The sequence below is a fragment of the Astatotilapia calliptera genome, chromosome 19 (genome assembly GCF_964374335.1).
Source record: "Astatotilapia calliptera chromosome 19, fAstCal68.1, whole genome shotgun sequence".
NCBI lineage: Eukaryota > Metazoa > Chordata > Actinopteri > Cichliformes > Cichlidae > Astatotilapia > Astatotilapia calliptera.
Window position 1 is genome coordinate 26,537,902 of NC_137440.1, and position 18,041 is coordinate 26,555,942.

At 42.1% G+C, this 18,041-nt stretch overlaps 2 protein-coding genes across 6 annotated transcripts; both read right to left on the reverse strand.

Moving 5' to 3' along the window:
* Positions 1-917: 917 nt before the first annotated feature.
* Positions 918-4,946, reverse strand: cldn23l (claudin 23-like). Of its 4 annotated transcripts, XM_026152922.2 has the most exons (4): positions 4,628-4,946; positions 4,370-4,455; positions 2,788-2,840; positions 918-2,571 (listed from the first exon to the last, which is right to left on the reverse strand). In XM_026152922.2, exon 4 carries the CDS (start codon positions 2,410-2,412, stop codon positions 1,669-1,671), a length of 744 nt encoding a protein of 247 aa, XP_026008707.2. In that variant the 5' UTR covers positions 2,413-2,571; positions 2,788-2,840; positions 4,370-4,455; positions 4,628-4,946; the 3' UTR covers positions 918-1,668. The 4 variants fall into 4 exon arrangements, with proteins under 4 accessions (XP_026008707.2, XP_080150240.1, XP_026008708.2 ...); XM_080294114.1 differs by lacking the exon at positions 2,788-2,840 and having other exon boundaries at positions 918-2,433; XM_026152923.2 differs by lacking the exon at positions 4,370-4,455 and having other exon boundaries at positions 4,628-4,902.
* A 3,337-nt stretch (positions 4,947-8,283) lies between these two features.
* Positions 8,284-17,745, reverse strand: grhl3 (grainyhead-like transcription factor 3). 2 transcript variants are annotated; one of them, XM_026152831.2, is made up of 15 exons: positions 17,597-17,745; positions 15,871-16,039; positions 15,693-15,751; positions 14,591-14,855; positions 14,237-14,476; positions 13,445-13,556; positions 13,237-13,331; positions 12,572-12,730; positions 12,407-12,476; positions 12,177-12,298; positions 11,285-11,310; positions 11,080-11,165; positions 10,889-10,974; positions 10,613-10,677; positions 8,284-9,301 (listed from the first exon to the last, which is right to left on the reverse strand). In XM_026152831.2, the coding sequence occupies exons 1-15, from the start codon at positions 17,611-17,613 to the stop codon at positions 9,184-9,186; spliced, it is 1,689 nt and encodes a 562-aa protein (XP_026008616.1). In that variant the 5' UTR covers positions 17,614-17,745; the 3' UTR covers positions 8,284-9,183. The 2 variants fall into 2 exon arrangements, with proteins under 2 accessions (XP_026008616.1, XP_080149733.1); XM_080293607.1 differs by lacking the exon at positions 17,597-17,745 and having other exon boundaries at positions 14,591-14,892; positions 15,871-16,011.
* Between the last annotated feature and the right edge of the window lie 296 nt (positions 17,746-18,041).

The following is an 18,041-nucleotide window of genomic DNA, read 5'->3' on the forward strand; positions in this document are numbered from 1 at the left end:
TAGAACAGTGGCAGTATAATGTCCTCGTAAGTGGATATCCAGCCCTTGTAGAGCAAAATTTAGTATTGTGGTCTAGACAACCCAAAATTTGGACACCGGGTCCTGGATCCTAGGAGAATAAAGAACAGCTGCGTGACAGCCGAGTTTCTCGATTACCTTTTGCCTGGATCTGCTGTAAATGCACTAAGACAGATGATGTCTTCCTGAATACTAAGACATCCCATGCGACCCTGCTGCTTTATACTGTAACCTTCACTTGCTCAATTAAAAAAAAGAGAGTGTAACGATCACTGAAGAGTGTTATGATGTTTTGTGATTTCCCGCAACTGAGTGGGAGATAACTGCCCAGACTTGGTAAAGTAGTGTGTCTGTGTTTCTAAATGTGTGTGTCTGTCTTCAGTGCATGAATTACACCGTCCTCTGTGTCTGAGACCTCTTTTAAGCCGTCCACTGACGTTTACTACTAAGTAGATAAAATGTTTATTTATGAGCTACTTGTTCTGTGCCAGCAGGTCTCAAAGACCTGCGTTCTCAACCATGATGTGAATTTCTCTCCTCTCCTGAGGTTGTTTGTTGCCAGCTGAAGCGATTGAATTGGTTATTCTCACATCGGATTGCGATCTCTCCACGTGGCTCCAGGCAACATTCACATCTAACATCTATTCACATAATGTTGCTTGGTTTAAATGCAGTGAACTTGTCTGCCGTACAACATGTGAGATGATCATTCTGGCTCTCGGCCTCGTCTTAAGACAAATAATGTGAATTTATTTCCATATTAAACATGTAAATGTATTTAGCTTCCAAAGTTATCTTCATAAGTGAATTGCATGTGCTCCTATTTCCTGATTTCGTTTTTCTTCATTGCAGCATAACCTACCTAATCTGAAAAGTAATAAATAAATAAATGCAACAGATTGTGATAAATAGTTTTTTATTTAGTGCAACAAATATGAGCACAAAATGACAACACAAACCAGTCATTTGCAAGGAATAGAAAATACCCTTTTGTATATCCTCCTGTGACGCCTTCTTTAATATTCATAGTGCTCATCTTATTCCAGAAATATAATGTTACCCAGTGAAAGCTCCTCCTGTGCTCAAGAGCAGCAAATTCATCAACAAAACAGGATATCACATATAAATGTAAAGCTTTTTTTTTCTGTTAACAACCAGCTTAATACAGATGAAACCGAGTGTGATGACCTTAAGAATTTAAGCTATTTTTTTAGGCTTCTGCTGGCATCATCTATGATTCACAGTTCTGTTCAGACAATTTTCTTCTTAACAGTACAAATGCATGGCTACAACGTAAAGGCAACACAAAGCAATACTTCAATCGTATTTCACCACATGTTGCATTTAAAGGCAGCGTGATGTTGAATCTTTTTCTAACGTGACATTCATCCATTTGTTTTTATTTACACCCCCAGATCATGTTTGTTCCTGTGTTAAAGGAGAGCTACATCCATTATGTTTAAACCTGCATGACAGTTCATTACTAAGCAGCAATGTCTGGTAGTCCACAGTCATTTATGAATTTATGACTTTTCATTACATAAGCTACACACTGAAAAGATAAAAATGGGTTTAGAAAGTGCCCTTAATGCTATTTTTTTTCTCTTTTCTGTCCACGCTTTCTTAAAGTTTAAAATGTTGGACAAGCTTCTAACAACTAACTTCATATACATCCATGTCAGGCTTGTTGGTCATTTCTGGACATGAGTGGCAGGGAGACACAGACAGCTCATGCCTAGATGGGCAGGTTGGGCATCGTGGTCGTTTGAAACTGAAAAGCAAAGCGGCGCCTCCCAACACCTGTAGACACGAACCCAGCCACCCAAAGTAAAGCGAGCCAGCTGGATGCAAGTTGAGGTGTGGGTACCGTGGGTTATGAATCCTTTGACTTGGATCCACCCCGAGTCTTTTAAGGTTGTGGGTGTAAACCCCTAACGCAGTCAGGCTCAGCAGCCCTGCTGTCACCACCAGAAGTCCTCCTGAGGCTGCTACACCTCTTAGAGGGAGATCTGCCCAGCACCGGACCCCGATGCAAGCCAGGACAATGCCAGTGCCGCACAGGAACAATGAGGTTAGCACCAAACCCTGTGCCAGACGAACCCTGGGGTCTCTCTGATACGGACCAGCCACAGGCCAGCACTGCCTCAAGTCAGAGCGCTCCACCTGCAGGCAGCTCTCCCATAGTCCATCAGAGCGCAACAAGATCAGTGCCTCCACTGAACTGGACCTGGTCCCATGACTTTTTGTTCCTGACCGGAGCAGACTTCCCGGTCCTGCCATTCCCAAATGTGCCTGTCCCTCTCTCCACTGGGGGGTGATGGCAGCAGTGAAGACTAGGACCAAACCCAAGGGGGCAAAAACGATCCCCATCACCATGGAGGCTGGAGTGTGCATCTTTTGTTCTCACAAATCCAGCTTGTCAGGAATAAAAAAAATAGTACAGTACCAGTGTTCAGTATGCTACAAATATTTTACAAAACACAAATAACAGTGGTTGTTTCTCCAGACAGAGACATCGCCTGCTGGTCAAATCTTGGCATGGTTTACTCTGCTCTAAAAGAAGAAGAAGAAGAAGAACAGTTAGATAAAATCCTGTGTTTAAAAAAAAATCAATTTGTGTCACAAACATCTCCTCCACTTTCTGACAAGAAACACAAAGAGCTTTAGAGAGCTATAAATAAGACTGTGGCAAATGCAAAGACAGTCACTACAACGATCACAACATTAAAGATTTAACACGATAAAATAAGAAAAAAGCTCGCCCAGTACCTCTTAAACGAAAGTCTCATGTGTTTAATCTGCAGGCTCTTCATTCTGACTGCCTGAGTCAAAGAGAAGGTCAATGCGATGATGAGAGACAGAGAAAAGCAGAGGCAGAGCTGAAGTGGAGTAAACACAAGTGCACGAGCAGACGGAGAAAGCAGAAGGAGGTTTGGCTTCACTGCTCCTGCGCTGGACAGGGAAAAAAAACACACACACACAAAAACCCAGAGCAGTCGATGGCTGCCTCTGTTGCTAGGATACAATAACCTGGCCAGGCTCAACGTGGCAGTATGCGTGTGCGGTTGTGTTTATCACAAGACTTCTCTCTGCACAAGATGTGATGATCTCATGTGTACAAATGGTACAAATGTTGGCATACTTGAGTTTAGTGTGTGCGTGCGTGCGTATGTGTGTGTATGATGAGTGTGCCACTATTTTTTTTTTAATGTTTGAGGATTGATGGCCAGCTGTGACCTTGGTAGAATTCAGTCAGGTTAGTAATTATGTGAGGCCACTGTTTGAATGCAGAGTGAGTCTCAGACAGAACAGTAAAGAATGTCCCAGGAGAAGAGGACAGAGTGAAGACGTAAGTGAATCATGCAGACAAACAAGCCGGACATCTCTGTTAAACAAACAATGTCTGCAAAGATGTTATGATGACAATGCTGTAAGACGTGGCTCACTGTGTTTTTGCAAAGGAGGACGACTAGAAATGTTGAGGCTGTTTCTTATAATAATAATAATAATAATAATAATAATAATAATAATAATAATAATAATAATAATAATAATAATAAGCAGAAAATTATTATTATACCAAGCAAATGTGTTTACACAAAAAAGTTTTTAACAAAGAAAAGTATTTTTATCTAAGGGACATGATGATAAAGTGTCACAAAACATGCAAGCTGTTAGTGAGCTGTACACATAAGAATGCAAACATTTAAAAAGTAAAAAAAAAAAAGTGCAACTATAGTTTAACATATTAGATATTACACAGATTCTTATCCATCATTAATTGTTTAATCATCTTTTCTTTATTATTACAAATTATATATATATATATATATATATATGATCCTGCATCTGAAGGTTAAGAAAACAAAGGAATGCCTATTTTTAAGCTTAACTTATAACTTACAGGAAGATATTGATCCAACAGCAATCACATTTGTAAATCTGACCTATAATTGATGGCGAGATATTACTTCCAGCAATGTCGCTTGGGAGCTGATGACATATAGCGTGACTGAGTCAGTCTTGTTCCTCTTTAATTTAATCGGAGATTACACTTTGCAAAGAAGCAGCTGTGGGCAGGAAAGGACAGAACGTACTAGAAAAATATTGTTTTAAACGTGCAGAGACAATTGTAGAATTTAGAGTAGAAATTTTGCATGAGAATGCATGTCTGGATGTGGATGCGGGACACAAGCTTCATAAACACAAATATCACTTGCTTGACTTTAGTGACATGACATAAAAATCATAGAAGATGACAGAGACAAGAATCAAAGCTCTGAGCCACCTGTGAGGGCTTTCATGTGCACCACAAAGTCTCACTTAGGTATGAATTATGTTCTATACACACTTGTTACTCTTGCAGCTGTCGCATTGCCAAGTCCATTGATTACTGCCACTGTAATGACTGTAAATGCAGTGCAGCTCCCTGAGGTGCTTGATTAGGTTTGATGCAGAAAAGAAAGACATAAAAAGGCCAGTCATGAGCCAAAAAATTCCAAGCATGCAGTACATTTTTAATAGCATTTTCCCTCATGAAGGCGTATTTGGAGCAAATACAAACACATGCACGCACACCGACACAGTCCATGAAGTAGCAGTCACTTACCATTCAGGAGGGGTTTGTTTGTATCTCACTGCAGATCGCTGGCTGCCTCCCTGCTGTCGTCTGAATGGCTAACATGTTTCTCTCTGTGGGAGCAGATGGTGCGACGACTTCTTTATTGTTCTTTTCCCTCTTTCTTCTCATCTGCCCTTGCTTTAAAAATTTCTCCACTTGCCTCTGCAACAATTTCCTCTGTCTTCATGTCTGTGTCCTTGTGTCTGCCCCCTCCTCTTTTTTTCCCCCCTGGCTGCTTCCTCAGCTGTCTGCTTCTCTTCCCCGCTATCCCACTTTCTCCTGGATGTGTTTCTCTCTTTGACTTGCCAATGTCTGTGTTATATCTAGGACAGTCCCTCCCTGCTTTTCCCTGTCGCTGTTGCCAAGTAGGGAATGTGGGGAGCTTTCTGAGTAATACCAACACTTCAATCTGCCTGTTTTCGACCACATAGAGGTGTTCGAAAATCAAAATCTGACTGCTTATTGTTTGCCTTTTTATGAATCCTGTTTTGTTTTGAGAACACGGACATAGGGACACAAGCTTGCACAATCACTCCCACACTGGCAGGTGTCCCAATTTATGTGGGACTGCAGAGCATTTTTATCCTTTTTCCTTCATGCCACATTTTGATTGACTGAAACATGAAGTAAACACTGCAAGACAGGCACTGCAAAAGGGAAGAGAAGGCAGTCATAGTGGTCAAAGGGTAGTTTAACCTGTAGGTGTCTTTGGCTGGATACACTTTGAACATGGAAAGGTGTGAGCCACTAAAAAGTCACAGTTTGTGGAGATGCATTGGAGAAATACTGTATGATGGAAACTACTACAAACCTAGAAATGTCTTGATTGTTAGAGTTTTAATGTCAAAAAGAGATGCATACAGCTGCAACCCCAATAAAGCCTCAGGACAAAGAAGTTCCGTCACATGCCAGATCTATAACTCTTTCAGTTTGTGTGAAAAAAGTACAGAAGCACCTACAGCAACATTGCTTTCTGTATGACCTTTACTCTCAAGGTCCTGCCACAGCATTTCAATTGGGTTGAGGTCCAGACATTCTGTTGTTCCTGGGATCACTGTCATGTTGTATGACCCAGTTTTAGCTTTAAAATTAGCTGTTGGACCGATGATCACATACTTGATTCTAGTGTAGACTCCAAGCTGCCTCGGTCCGAGTAAAAGGCTGTTAAACAATTGCAAAACAATTCTTCATACCTCCACCACTGTGCTCTACTGTTGGACAGTTGGTATGAGGTGCTTCCTGTGCTTCCTGCCTCTGTTTATCATGCTTTCACATCTCCTTTCCTAAGGACTTTGATCCAGACATCTTGTTGTTCATATGCAACATTGTAAACCTAAGATGTATTTTTTTTTAGCATTGCACGACCTGACTTTTGGGTGAATTTGCAAGGACATCCATCCCTGAGAACATTGTGGCAATTCACCCGAAAGACAAAACTCCTAAACACAAACTTAACAATGTGGTGTATGCTGTACAGTGCAGCGAGGAATGCTCAGACCTCTACATTGGAGAGACCAAACAGCCACTTCACAAGCGCATGGCACAACACAGAAGAGCCACCTCCACAGGACAAGACTCAGCAGTCCATCTGCATCTTAAGGATAAAGGACACTCTTTTGAGGATGCCAATGTTCACATTTTGGACAGAGAGGAAAGAGGAGTGAAAGAAGCCATCTATGTCCACTGTGAGCGACCATCTTTGAACAGAGGCGGGGGTTTACGACACCAACTCTTTGCCATCTATAATCCAGTTTTGAGATCCCTTCCCAGACGCCTTAACGCCCACTCACATCCTGGGCCATCTGACCTCAGGAATTCGCATGATAAGGTGGGGCCAGGTTTCACAATGAACACACCCGAAACTCTGGCTGATTGGGACCCACACCCAGTTTCACACCTTGGCTCAGGCAATTAGAGGATCATCAGGGGGTCCTTTTGTCCCTCTGTGGGGGGTTACTCCCACTAGGTTTATATCTGGGACTCTCCACCATTTGACCTTAGAACTGAAGAAGCTTCTCGGATGAGAGGTGAAACATCTTCAAGCAACTTAAAGAAGTCCAGACGCTTTTCTTTGCAAGCTCCTTTGACTACGATGACCTGGATGACTGAGAACCTTCACAGACACATTGTGGCAATGTGTTAACACATACCTGAATCTTCTGGACCAGCAAACCACCAAAACATCTGCTTTTACAAAGGTTCTCACACTTCCTGATGATCAATTAACCCTTTAAAGCCGGTCGGAGCGGGCACGCTCTGTTTTGCGTAACTATTTTTAAATCGCGGTAGCACTGCAACCACATAAGCTAGCGCAATAATTTTTTTTGCATATGAAACCGGGGGAGTTGTACTTACATCTTATGCCATCAGCTTGTCCTAGGTCACAGTTTCCTTCCACATAAAGCTTTGCAAAAACTGCATAAAAAGCGCTTGCAGCAACAAAAACATAATATTCCAGAAACATGCTTTGCCGATCCATCAGCTGTTCATAACACTTCCCACAGTGGAATAGATGTCAGAGCGAACTTTTGCATGTTCGCCATTACCTGCCCGAAACCGGAAGTGACGTCATTTTCGCGGAAATGTAGTTTTTTTTTACTGTCAGGGCCTCATGAGCCTATACTGGTGTTTTTAAAAGTTATCTTTGACTTTATGACTTTCTGTGTCGTTTCTGGGATGCTTAGGACTCATATTGCACTGCTGGAAATAGTTTATTTTGATGCATATGCTGCTTTTTTGCAAATTTGCACTGTAATATTTATTTTCGTTTTTCCTGCAGTATATAAAAATTGGTGAATTTCAAAAATAAAACTATGACGACACTCAAAATAAATTTCCTGTGGTGGGAAACTATTTTGTGCAACTTTTTTGTATTTACAGTTTTGAGAGATAAGCCTCTTAAATTTCTCTAACTAGAAATATATGTTAAAAAAACAAAAACGATTTTAAATTTTTTTGTAGTTTATTGCACTTTTTTGCAATTTATGTAATTTCTATGCACTTAATGCATACATATTATTAAAATTTGGGCTATAATGGTTGTATTGATGTATAGCAACTTGAAATGCTCCCAAAAATGGCACTACAGCATGTAAAAATATAATATAAGCTCTGGCGGACTTGGTTCTATGGTAGGTCTTAAAGGGTTAAAACAAAGCAGCACCTAGCTGCTACTTAACCCCTTAATTCCTATGGAGGCAATTAGACAGTACTTCATTTTTTTACAGGACTGCAAAGTCTTGTGAAAACTTTGTTTTTCAATGCTTTTCACTTTTATTGACACCTCTCACAATGTCTCATGCAAATATACTATTTTCTGCACATTTTGTCTGTTGGAGTCTGAATAACACACACACACACACACACACACACACACACACACACACACACACACCTATTTAACATTTATGCTTTCAGAATATGAGAGGACCAATCTCAGGCACAGATCAGTTTCATGCTTTTGTTTGATGTGTAGAGAGAGCAATCAGCTCTTTCTGAATTTTCCAATATGCACTTAATCTCCTAGGCTAATTGTAATTATTCACACCTCCTCTACACAAGTGGTATCTTTTGTTTTTCCCACTGCTAATTTATCTCTTTTTTATTTCAGTTAGAGCTGTAAAAACAGAAACAGACCCCAAACCTCTTATGCATTTTCTTTATTTTCATACAAAAGGGCCAATGCTTGACCAATATAACCTGATTGTAAAATTATGAAATAACGCAGGGATACATGCACGCTTTGAAATGATGCATAATGTATAAAGAAACAAACAAGTTTTTACACATGCATATACATGCACACAGTGAAAGTCCTCTGGCTGGGTTGAGGGTGTTTTTGAAGTGTTTCCAGAAAAAAAAAATTTGTGATATCACCATACAGTCAGGAAATGTCCACAATTTAGGGGCTAAATGATGACCAATACTAACTCATGTGTGGTTTTAAGGGTGGAAATGTCTGACTTTAGGTTCTGAATGCAACCCAGTGTTGGGTGATCTCGGTTGTGAAACTAACAGGAACCTAGAGGAGGATACTTTTGGCAGTAAAAAAAAATAGTGACAGCAGACTGAGAGTAAGAAAAAAACGCACCATTGTGTTTTTATAGAAGAAATGATGAGTACATCGCAAGCAGCTAGAATAGTAACCTATAAAAATGCTTAAAAAATGCTGTGCACAAATCATGCACGGAGCTCTTTCAATAAAAATGAAATACATAGCAGTTTATGGAAACTGGTATTCTATATGTACACAGATAGCTCATACAACACTGTCTTCTTAAAACCTATTTACATTAAATACATAAAGGGCCGCTGAGCATTATTGCTCTGACGTTAACACAATCACAAGAACGGGGAAGAAGAATGATATGTACAACATTTTAGGCAGAAGTAAAAAACTGGGGTGCTGCTTTCACTTCAGTTTTCTTCTCGCTTTTTGGAAGTCCACATCCTACATTCTGTCTGCTCAGGCAGTGCTTCAAGAAATTGATCAAACTGGCATCTTTATTTCTTCATCCTTCAGCAGAGTGGGTGGCTGATTCTTCTCATACTTCAACAAGGGTAACCTGGAACTGACCGTTGCCCAACTCGGAAACCTCGATGAGGAATGCTGACTGGTTGGTGTAGTGTTGGATGATGTTGTCATCCATGTTGACAAAGATCCTGTTGGGGAGACAAACAAAAAGACAGGGTTACTCCGGGGACTGTGGAGAAACAAGGTGCAAAACCATTAACCTATTTAGAGAAAATCATATTTGCCTCTAAAACTGCGGTGTTCAAACAGCCTAATAATGTGTTCAGTGTACTCAACCTTTCACCCTGGTGTGACACAAACAGGTTGCCAGGGTTAAAGACAACATGTCTTTTGTTTGGAAGAAGATCTCAAGTGAAAGACAGAGGCGGTATATCTCCTGCATCAGTAGGAGTTAAAAATCAGGTCACCCTGTTCTTCCGCCTCCTCCTCCTCTGCAGCACTAACACTAGCCTTTAAGGCTGTAATGACTGAACTAACCACTGGCCCGTGCATTCTGCCTGCAAGGACAGGATTGATTGAAGACAAGAGCAATAGACAGGGAGGGAACTGCAGGGAGAATGTAACCCAACCTGTTAGTTTAGCTGCTCCCCCTGCAGTGATTGCTTCCAGCAAGCAGCAGGAAAATTACCCAAAGGTGTTTCAGCTACTGACAGTAAGTCTCAAAAAGAAAAAGCACAGACTATCAACAGTTTGTCAGCCACATAGAAATTCTGCTAATTATTCTTTCGCGGCTAGTTGTAAACCCTTCCTATCTAAAATAACAAGCATCCGTATTCATCGTGGAAAAAGCGCAGCTACCTGTATGACCTTTCGCCATTGAGCTGAAAGACGCGTGACAATTGTAAACCTGACAGACAGCCTTCAGCTAGCGAGTGGAAACATCCAAAGCCTTTATCATATCAGGAATTTCGTCTTTCAATGCCGCTTTCTGATGTTCCAAAGAGATAATGTTATGAAAACATAAATAAGTACAGCCATTGCCAGTGACTCAACAGCAGGACTTAAAAAAATCTTTTCATCTTCTTTCAGTCATATAGTTTTCCTTTAGAAGAGCTGCAATTAAAACATTCCAGGGCCGAGCCAACTAACCTACCCGCCCGGTTTGTCAACAAGCGCTTCCTTAAGGGAAGATAAGATTAAAACAACAAAATAAGCCCAAAATCAATGCAAATCATGGCGACAGGTGCACTTGGTGAGACTAACTAGTCTATCCATCTGTCTGCAACACAGGAGCCTGTCTGAGATATCACAGGGTGAGAGGTAGGGTATCAGCAACCTCGGAAAGGTTGGAGGGCCAAGACAACCATTCACTTTCACTATGGTTAATTCCTCAAAAAATGTTTGGATTGGAAAAGAAAGCTTCTTAGTGCCACCAATGATCTCAGTTGTTTTTGGTAATTTGTAAAATCACAGTCATAACAAAAGAACAGGACGCTCACCCTCTCCTGCATTTTTTGTAGATTTTCCCGATGGTTTCTTTTTGCAGGCCGTACTTTTCTGAAATCTGAGGAAAGTAAAGGAACGAGAAGACTGTTAGCATGATCTGATGAAAGAAATATGATATTCACTTTTGGCAAAAAGGTATGGTACAAATGTTCCAGTGAATACAGAAGTAAACAGGTGAAGGTGCTTTTGATCCCCACCTCAGGAAACTCAAGTCAGAGGACTCTGGAATGTGTTTTTGTGTGTCTTTAAAGCAATCATGTGATACTTACAGCTTCTCGCAAGCCCGACAGCGTTGGCGAGTTGAGCATGAGGGCATCAAACACCTCTTCAGAGTTTGTCCTCACGTACAGAAGAACTAATATAAACCAAGAAAAAACATTTTTTAACACCAAAGAGGACACTTTTTTTCAATTTTGATTTAACTTAGATTTTTTTATGAGACTTGCATGTTTCTATCTACCTCTCTGTGCATCTTCTTTGCGAGCTTGTTTGTTGGTTGGGGAGCTCGTCTGCTCTCTGTCTGGATACAGCCTCTTCAGAGAACTCCTGGAAGCGCAAACATTTGCATTAGACAAAAGCGGCCACTTAGCTTCTGTTTGAAAATGCTGACTGTGATGGCTAAATGTTATGTTTTTTTGTGCGTGTGTCTGCGTAACTATGCTTACCTTTCCGCTTCGTCCATGGGAGTGGCCTATAGAGACAGGGAAACCGAGAGGAGACCAGAGATCTGATTAGACGCTTCTCTACTGATAAAGGCATTGCCTAATGTCCCACCTTCCCAGAGCTGTCTATGCTTAACACTTTAAAAGAAAAGGAATGTTATCATCATTTTAGTGCTGCATTTCCCATAACCTCTAACGGAGCAGCGGAAGTGTGGACACTGATGGAGAGACACTGATAGCACCATCCTACGCTTAATCATACTGTTAAATCAAAGATATTTTCTGCTTTAGCTATGCAATACAAAACTGTGATGCGTCACATTGTTAAGCAATTTTGCAACTTCCTGTTCTTTATTTTTCTTTTGTGTTAGCCACTGAAAATCAGGACTAGCTGTATAATGGACCTAACAGCAATGACATCTAACCCATGAACCCTCTTATTATTGATCCGAACATATTGCATGCTCCTCTAGGCTTCCTGGCGTGGGAAAAATGTCCTGTCTGAACAGCACTCTCACCACACTACTAATGCAAGTGTATCTGAGTAGAAGAAACAGAGGATATGAGGGTGTCTTGCCGCATAAAAGGTGTGAGTGCTGTCTCACCAGGTGCGTGCGTGCATGTGTTTCTGTGAAAGCGCTCATAGCTTAATCTCGGTGTCAGCAGCTGTAGCTGCTTGTACTTGTGTCTGGTTTCGACTCCAATTAGCTCATCGGATCTCAGGCCTGTGTTTCACCTCACTTTCTCTGGCACCACTATCCCCCCACCCTCCCACTTTTCCCACCGCATACTTTCCCACAGTTTTTTTTTTCTCCCCTGCCTTGCTCGTGCCTGCCCTATTGCCTGCAAGGATATGGATGGGTGGGGGTAGCACTGTTGTTAAATGAGGACCTACCATGCGCTGTAAGCTGGACAGGTGTGTCTCTGGAATAAAGAGAACTGGCTGGGTGGTGTGGTCATCCAGGGTCTGGAAGAAGGTGCACTCGTTGCCTATGGAGCTACTTACTAAAGATTTAGCTGCAAACAAAGGAGGACAATGAGGGATGTTAGATTGGACTTTCACAGATAGCATATTAAAAAAGGTCCTATAAAGGTTGTGCTGCCATTTCCAGTGCTAACTGTTACCATCATTAGTGTTCTTTCCTCGCCTCTTGGATCTCTTCCTCTCCTCGTCTCTCATCTTCCTCTCTGCACCCTGACGACACACAGTTACACCATTAGATAAGTCATTCTGACTCAATTAACGCATGTTTGCTCGTATAAGAAGATGAATGGAATAAAGCGAGTTACCTTATCACAGAAAATCTTGACCTGGAGAGCAGCTCTTTGTATCATTTGGCCGTTTCCTGAGCTTAAGTCGTAAGTGTCGATCTGAAGGTTCAGGGGCAGGCCTTTCACTCCTTTCTGAGAGGAGAAATCTGTGCTCAGGGAATTGATCCCAATGTACACCTGGAGGAAAAGAGAAATGATTATTATATGTATACATCACTATGGTGTCGGGCAGCTTTTACTGATGTTTTTCATTTGTTGCTCATGTGTCCCAGTAGGATCATAATGACATGTTTCGTAGACAGATTTCTTTTTTTCTGGCCTTTACACATTCTCCCTGTGATCATATATACTAGAGATAGTTCCCTGCCTTCCTGCTCCGTGCCGTTTGCAGTAGGTTCGCCCCACCCCAGCGCCTTTGGGCCACAGAGAAGCTCGCATAAGCTGTCGTGTCTTTAGCCGGTTGTTGTGACAAGAGCCTTAGGGCCAAACACATTTCTGGGATTCCTCCACTCCCACCACAGCCACTCCTTTTCTCCTTCACCTACCTGTTCTACCTTTCCACTATTTTCCTCTAAAACTTCCACCTGTTCTTTTATTTTCATAGAACTGGCCTTACAGTCAGAGGTGTCTGTGCATTCTTGTGTGATAGTGATGTGGGTGCATCTTTGTGCCGGTCTGTTTACCTTGGCCTCCTCGCTGGGGTTCCACACAAAAGAGAGAGCATTGAAGGCCACTTCTTCAACATTGCTAACATTGCTGAACACTTCCTTGTAGTCCGCTGTTAAAAAACAAAGAGAAACGGTTTTTTAACAGCGGTATGAAAGGCACAACAGAAAGTGGAGTATTTTTTTTGTAACTTTTTTGGTAACTTTCCATGTGCAAAGAACATACCGATGTCAATGACCCTCTGCTTGACAGTTGGCTGGCGTCCGTGCCAGTGATTCCAGAAGCGCAGCTGCATTTCTGGGCTCTTGTCATTCTCAAACACGGCCATCACCACTGTCTGAAGTGGAGAAAGGAAGGTGACAAAAAGAGCAGGAAAATTAGATTCATTTGTCTAGCTGGTACGTATTTCTTTACACCTGCACGCATATCTAAGAATTCTCCTTCATCGCACGTCATCCATCACTCCAAATCCTTCCTTTCTCCCAAATTGTCACCAGTTATTTGTGTTGAGCTAGCATGTGTTTTTGTGTATTCTTATCCTCCGATTCATTTGACAAAGAAAACGGCTGTAAACCGCACCACACCTTCCTCTCTCCTTGTCCACTCCTTTTTTGCTTTCTGTTCTGCTTGTGTCACATCAGACAAATGTAGCTGAGGTGAGCTGTACTGCGCTCTGGCCTCATTGCCCTGAGGTAGGAATAAATTATAAAGGGCAGGATGCTGTCATTTTAAATGCACCAACCTGGTGTGCAGGGTGTCAGCAGGGTATTAGTCATTAAAGGAACTGTCTCCAAGGGAGGGACAGATATTTGGGAAGGGTTGCCTTGTTGGCACGCAAAGAATTCAGGTGTTATTTGGCTTGATGGAAAAAACAAAATGCCCGAAGGGAAGGATGTAACAATAGTCATCTTTTTTTTTTTTTACATAAGACACACACAGAAAACAAAACAAATCTTGGAGAATAACTTAGAACAAAAGCAGTCCTTGCTTTCCTGATGATGTGTCACGATGGCTCACCTTGACTTTGGTGGCAGTAATGCAGGTGCTGCTTTCCACCCCATGGAGAGTGATGGGGTAGAATTGTCCCTTGTTCAGATACACCATGGGGAGCTCGCTGGGCTTGTGAGAAGAAGCTGCAGGAGCCCCAAGAGAAAACTGGAACTCACTCCTGGATCTCTCAGATGGGGAACTGGTGTAGGAGCGGGAGTAGACTGGGCTGGAATGGTTTTCAGGGAAGGGGTCGCTGTAGGGAAGATTCTGATAGCCACACAGAGATATATGGATTAGTGAAGGAAAAAAAGAAACAGCACAGAGCTTTTAAAACTATATGGGAGACAGGGCTTTAACTTTAAATTATGGTACTAAGTTTACCTCAGTGCTGGGGTCAGGGAAAGCAGTGTTCTCTGGCCACTTTTGCAGCAATTCAAAAAAGTTGCTGAGCTCCTGTTTGTCATAAGTATTTTCCACAACACTGGTCAGCGAGGTGTATGTTTCTGAGGTGGCGGGAACGGAAATCTGCGGGATCTGCTTAGATCCCAAAACATTGCTGGGCTGGATGGGAAGGTTCTCAGAGAGAATCTTCATGGCGATAGCGGACGTGTCCAGTGGAGAAATCTCATTGGTCTGGTGCAGATTCCTGGCAGGATGGGGAAGTTGGGGGGGGGGAAGATTAGCTATAACAGAAAATCCACCTTGTTGATGTCATCATGACTCAGGTAACAACACATCAAGGAAACAAACATAGTTGAAGTGACTGGCTATTGTGTGCCCTTAACCGTTACAGAAGCTTAAAGGCTGCCAGAGTAAACGTACAACGGTCAGTAAAAGCACCTCTTGCGTCTCAACACACACACGGCTACTGCAAACTTGTAGAAAGGCCCGGTTTGACTCTGGGCGGGAACTGTTTGTCTCTTAATCCAGTTTTTTCCCCCTCTTCTCTGTGTTTGAGTTTCTCGGATAAAAATGTTTGAGGGAACAACACTGAGCCCCAACAATGGCCTTTCTCACATACCTAACAAGGAGTAGGAATATAAAGACCAAAATGAGAAAAAACAGCTACCTGTCCTCCTGTTGTGAAACTCTTTAAGAAAGGCAGAGAGGATGATCAAGGAAGGGTAGATGAATGGAAGAGCTTGAGAGGAAGACAACAATCCCTCTGACTGTGTTTGACTAGAGGATTACCCACTCATCAGTTTACGGCCTCCTAAAGCCCTGCCTTTCTCTTTCTGTATTTATTACTCGAATAACTTCAGTTCAGTGACAACTGATTGAGTATCTGAGTCATGCTACCTGTCACAGAAATGACAAAAAAAAAATGGACTGAAATAACTATTTAAAGCTGTGCGGTGAAGAGTGACATGACTATGACTATGAATGACTATAGATACATGGAAACAATGTCAGAGGCATGACTGGTTTGTGAAGCGTGAGTGAAAGTGTGTGTGTGGGAGCAGCTGCAGAAACTCTGTCTTACCTCTCTGGTACTTTGCACACGTTGCCTGTGCGGCTGCAGGCAGCATTCACTTTTGGGGTCTGGAAAAATAGGAAAAAGGGGGAAATGCGATAAGTGTCAGGAAATTAAAATGAATCTTTAGGTTTACTCAAGATGAACTACTTTGGTTTAACACAACTAGTGCTTATACATTATTTACCTTGCACTGTTCATAAAACATCGAGAGGGCTGTTAGCTCTTCGGGCAATCTGGATTTTGAGGGGTTCGGCTCAGTTATGGAGTTATCCAGATAAGACCAGGAGTCCATGGCGTAGTTTGAGTAATTGTTATAGCTGAAGTTCTCGCTCTGAAAGACCAGTCCCAGAGTCCTACAACAGGCCAGAAAGGGTTTAGATTAGCAGGGTGACTTTCAAATTAAAATATACACTGAAACAACTTTAAATATCAAACTATAACTATTTAGTTTTAAAGTCCTAATTAATAGCAGACCCACTATGTTTCCGATCGCTTAGCCATCAGGATTTGACATTTACCATGGCCCTGGAGCACTGCACATACTTGTCCTGTAGCCTGTAGGGTTTCGATTGCAAAAGCACCGTGCTGAGTAACATCTCTCAGACGTAGCGGTGTCAAAAAGGCTTAAAAAGCCAGGGGCCACCCATAAACATGCACACACACACACGCATAGAGTTTTTTGGTTTCCAGTGTTGTGAAAGAAAGAGAAACTACATTTGTGAGTCCTATATAAACTCTCATATTTGCTCAGATCTTAAAAGAGATGACAAGATTTTCTTGCTCAGTAAACAGAAACCCACAGCTGTCACAGAGGTGAGCTCTGGTTTTTCATTTCACTTGGAAACACACACACACAAAGAGCCTGGGGTTCTGGGGATTGTATTTGTTTGTAGAGACTCACATCGACACTGAATTGTTAACATCAGAACTGTTAGGATAAGCCCCCTTTGGAGTTTGTCTTAAACGGCTAATGAACAAATAGCTGCAGTGTAACCTAGATAAACAGTTAATCAAATGTGATGACATGAGGCAAAGACCACAGGTGTGAACAGCCGCAACAGAACTAACGCTTAGGGAGAAATCCCACGACTTCTCACACGCATTAATGGATGACTGCTGATTAATGCAATTCAGCCCAGTATCTGTAAAGCTAAAAATACATTACATACATATGAGCATGGAAAACTGCGTACCTCAAAATCTTTGGTTGCCAGATTAGAGCCTCAGTTTATACTAGTGTCCTTTCAAATTTTAGCTATGCCACAAATCCTTAAGCAAAGCCGGTACACCTGTTCAGAGGTGCACCTGTCTCACACTCAGCAGCAGCCTCCCAAAACAACAAACACAAGTTATTCTCTGCGTATTTCCCCCAAAACAAGCCGACAGCGCTGGTTTTAACTTTGGTCCATAGGAGGGGGGCGGGGGGGGGGGGGGGGGGGGGTGTCTCGTGTCTTGGGTTTCACCATTACGTAATTCAATGCAGCGCATGCTGTCATTACCCCTTGTCTCCAACACCTCAAGAAGAGGTTCTTATTTTCTGCGCTCCTTTTGTGCTCTGTGGCCCCCTAGGTTAGTGACAGCGCAAGTAGAAGCAGACCCACTACAGCAAAAAACGCCAACTTTGTGTGTGCCTATCACAGCTTGTGTGTGTGATAAATTTATCACACACACAAGCTGTGATAGGCACATTTTCTCCTGAAAAACGCTCCCTTTCACATGGGGTACCATTGACAAAGAAGAACGGGGGATTCCAGGCTGGAATCTTAAATAACCCATTCACTGTGTTATACCAAGTCCAAACTAAAAATGTTTTTGTCTTGTGGAAAGACAAAAAAATACCTAATGGGAAAAAAAAACTTGCAGTTACAATAGCTAAAAAACACCTAAAACAAAACCCTTGAAGAACTTACTCAGTCTCTTTGGTCATGTCTTCAGTCCAAGTCAGCTTGAATAGGCTCCTTTAATCTCCACTCTTCAGTTTTCGTAGGGGATTCTCTTCTTCTTCAGTCTAACAGGGAAGAGCTGTGAAACGCAGATGAGTCAAGTGTTGTGATTCTCTCTGAAGAGGACCCAGATTTATTTCATGCCCGGACAAAGTTTCCTCTCCCCTCTGATTGGCTGAGAGGTGTGGAACAGGTGTGTGATAGGACAGGTGAAGAGGGGAAGGTGTAGATCTCTTCCCAAATTGGAAAGAAACCATGACTGTGAATGTGTAAGCCCGGAGTTCACTTTGCATGACAATCCATGGCAGGAGAGCTTTGAATCTCATTAACATTTTGGATTAAAAAGAAAAGAAAAGGGGAGACTGGTGATCCCAGAGGTGTGAAATGTTTGGTAATGACTCTGAGAAAGGCA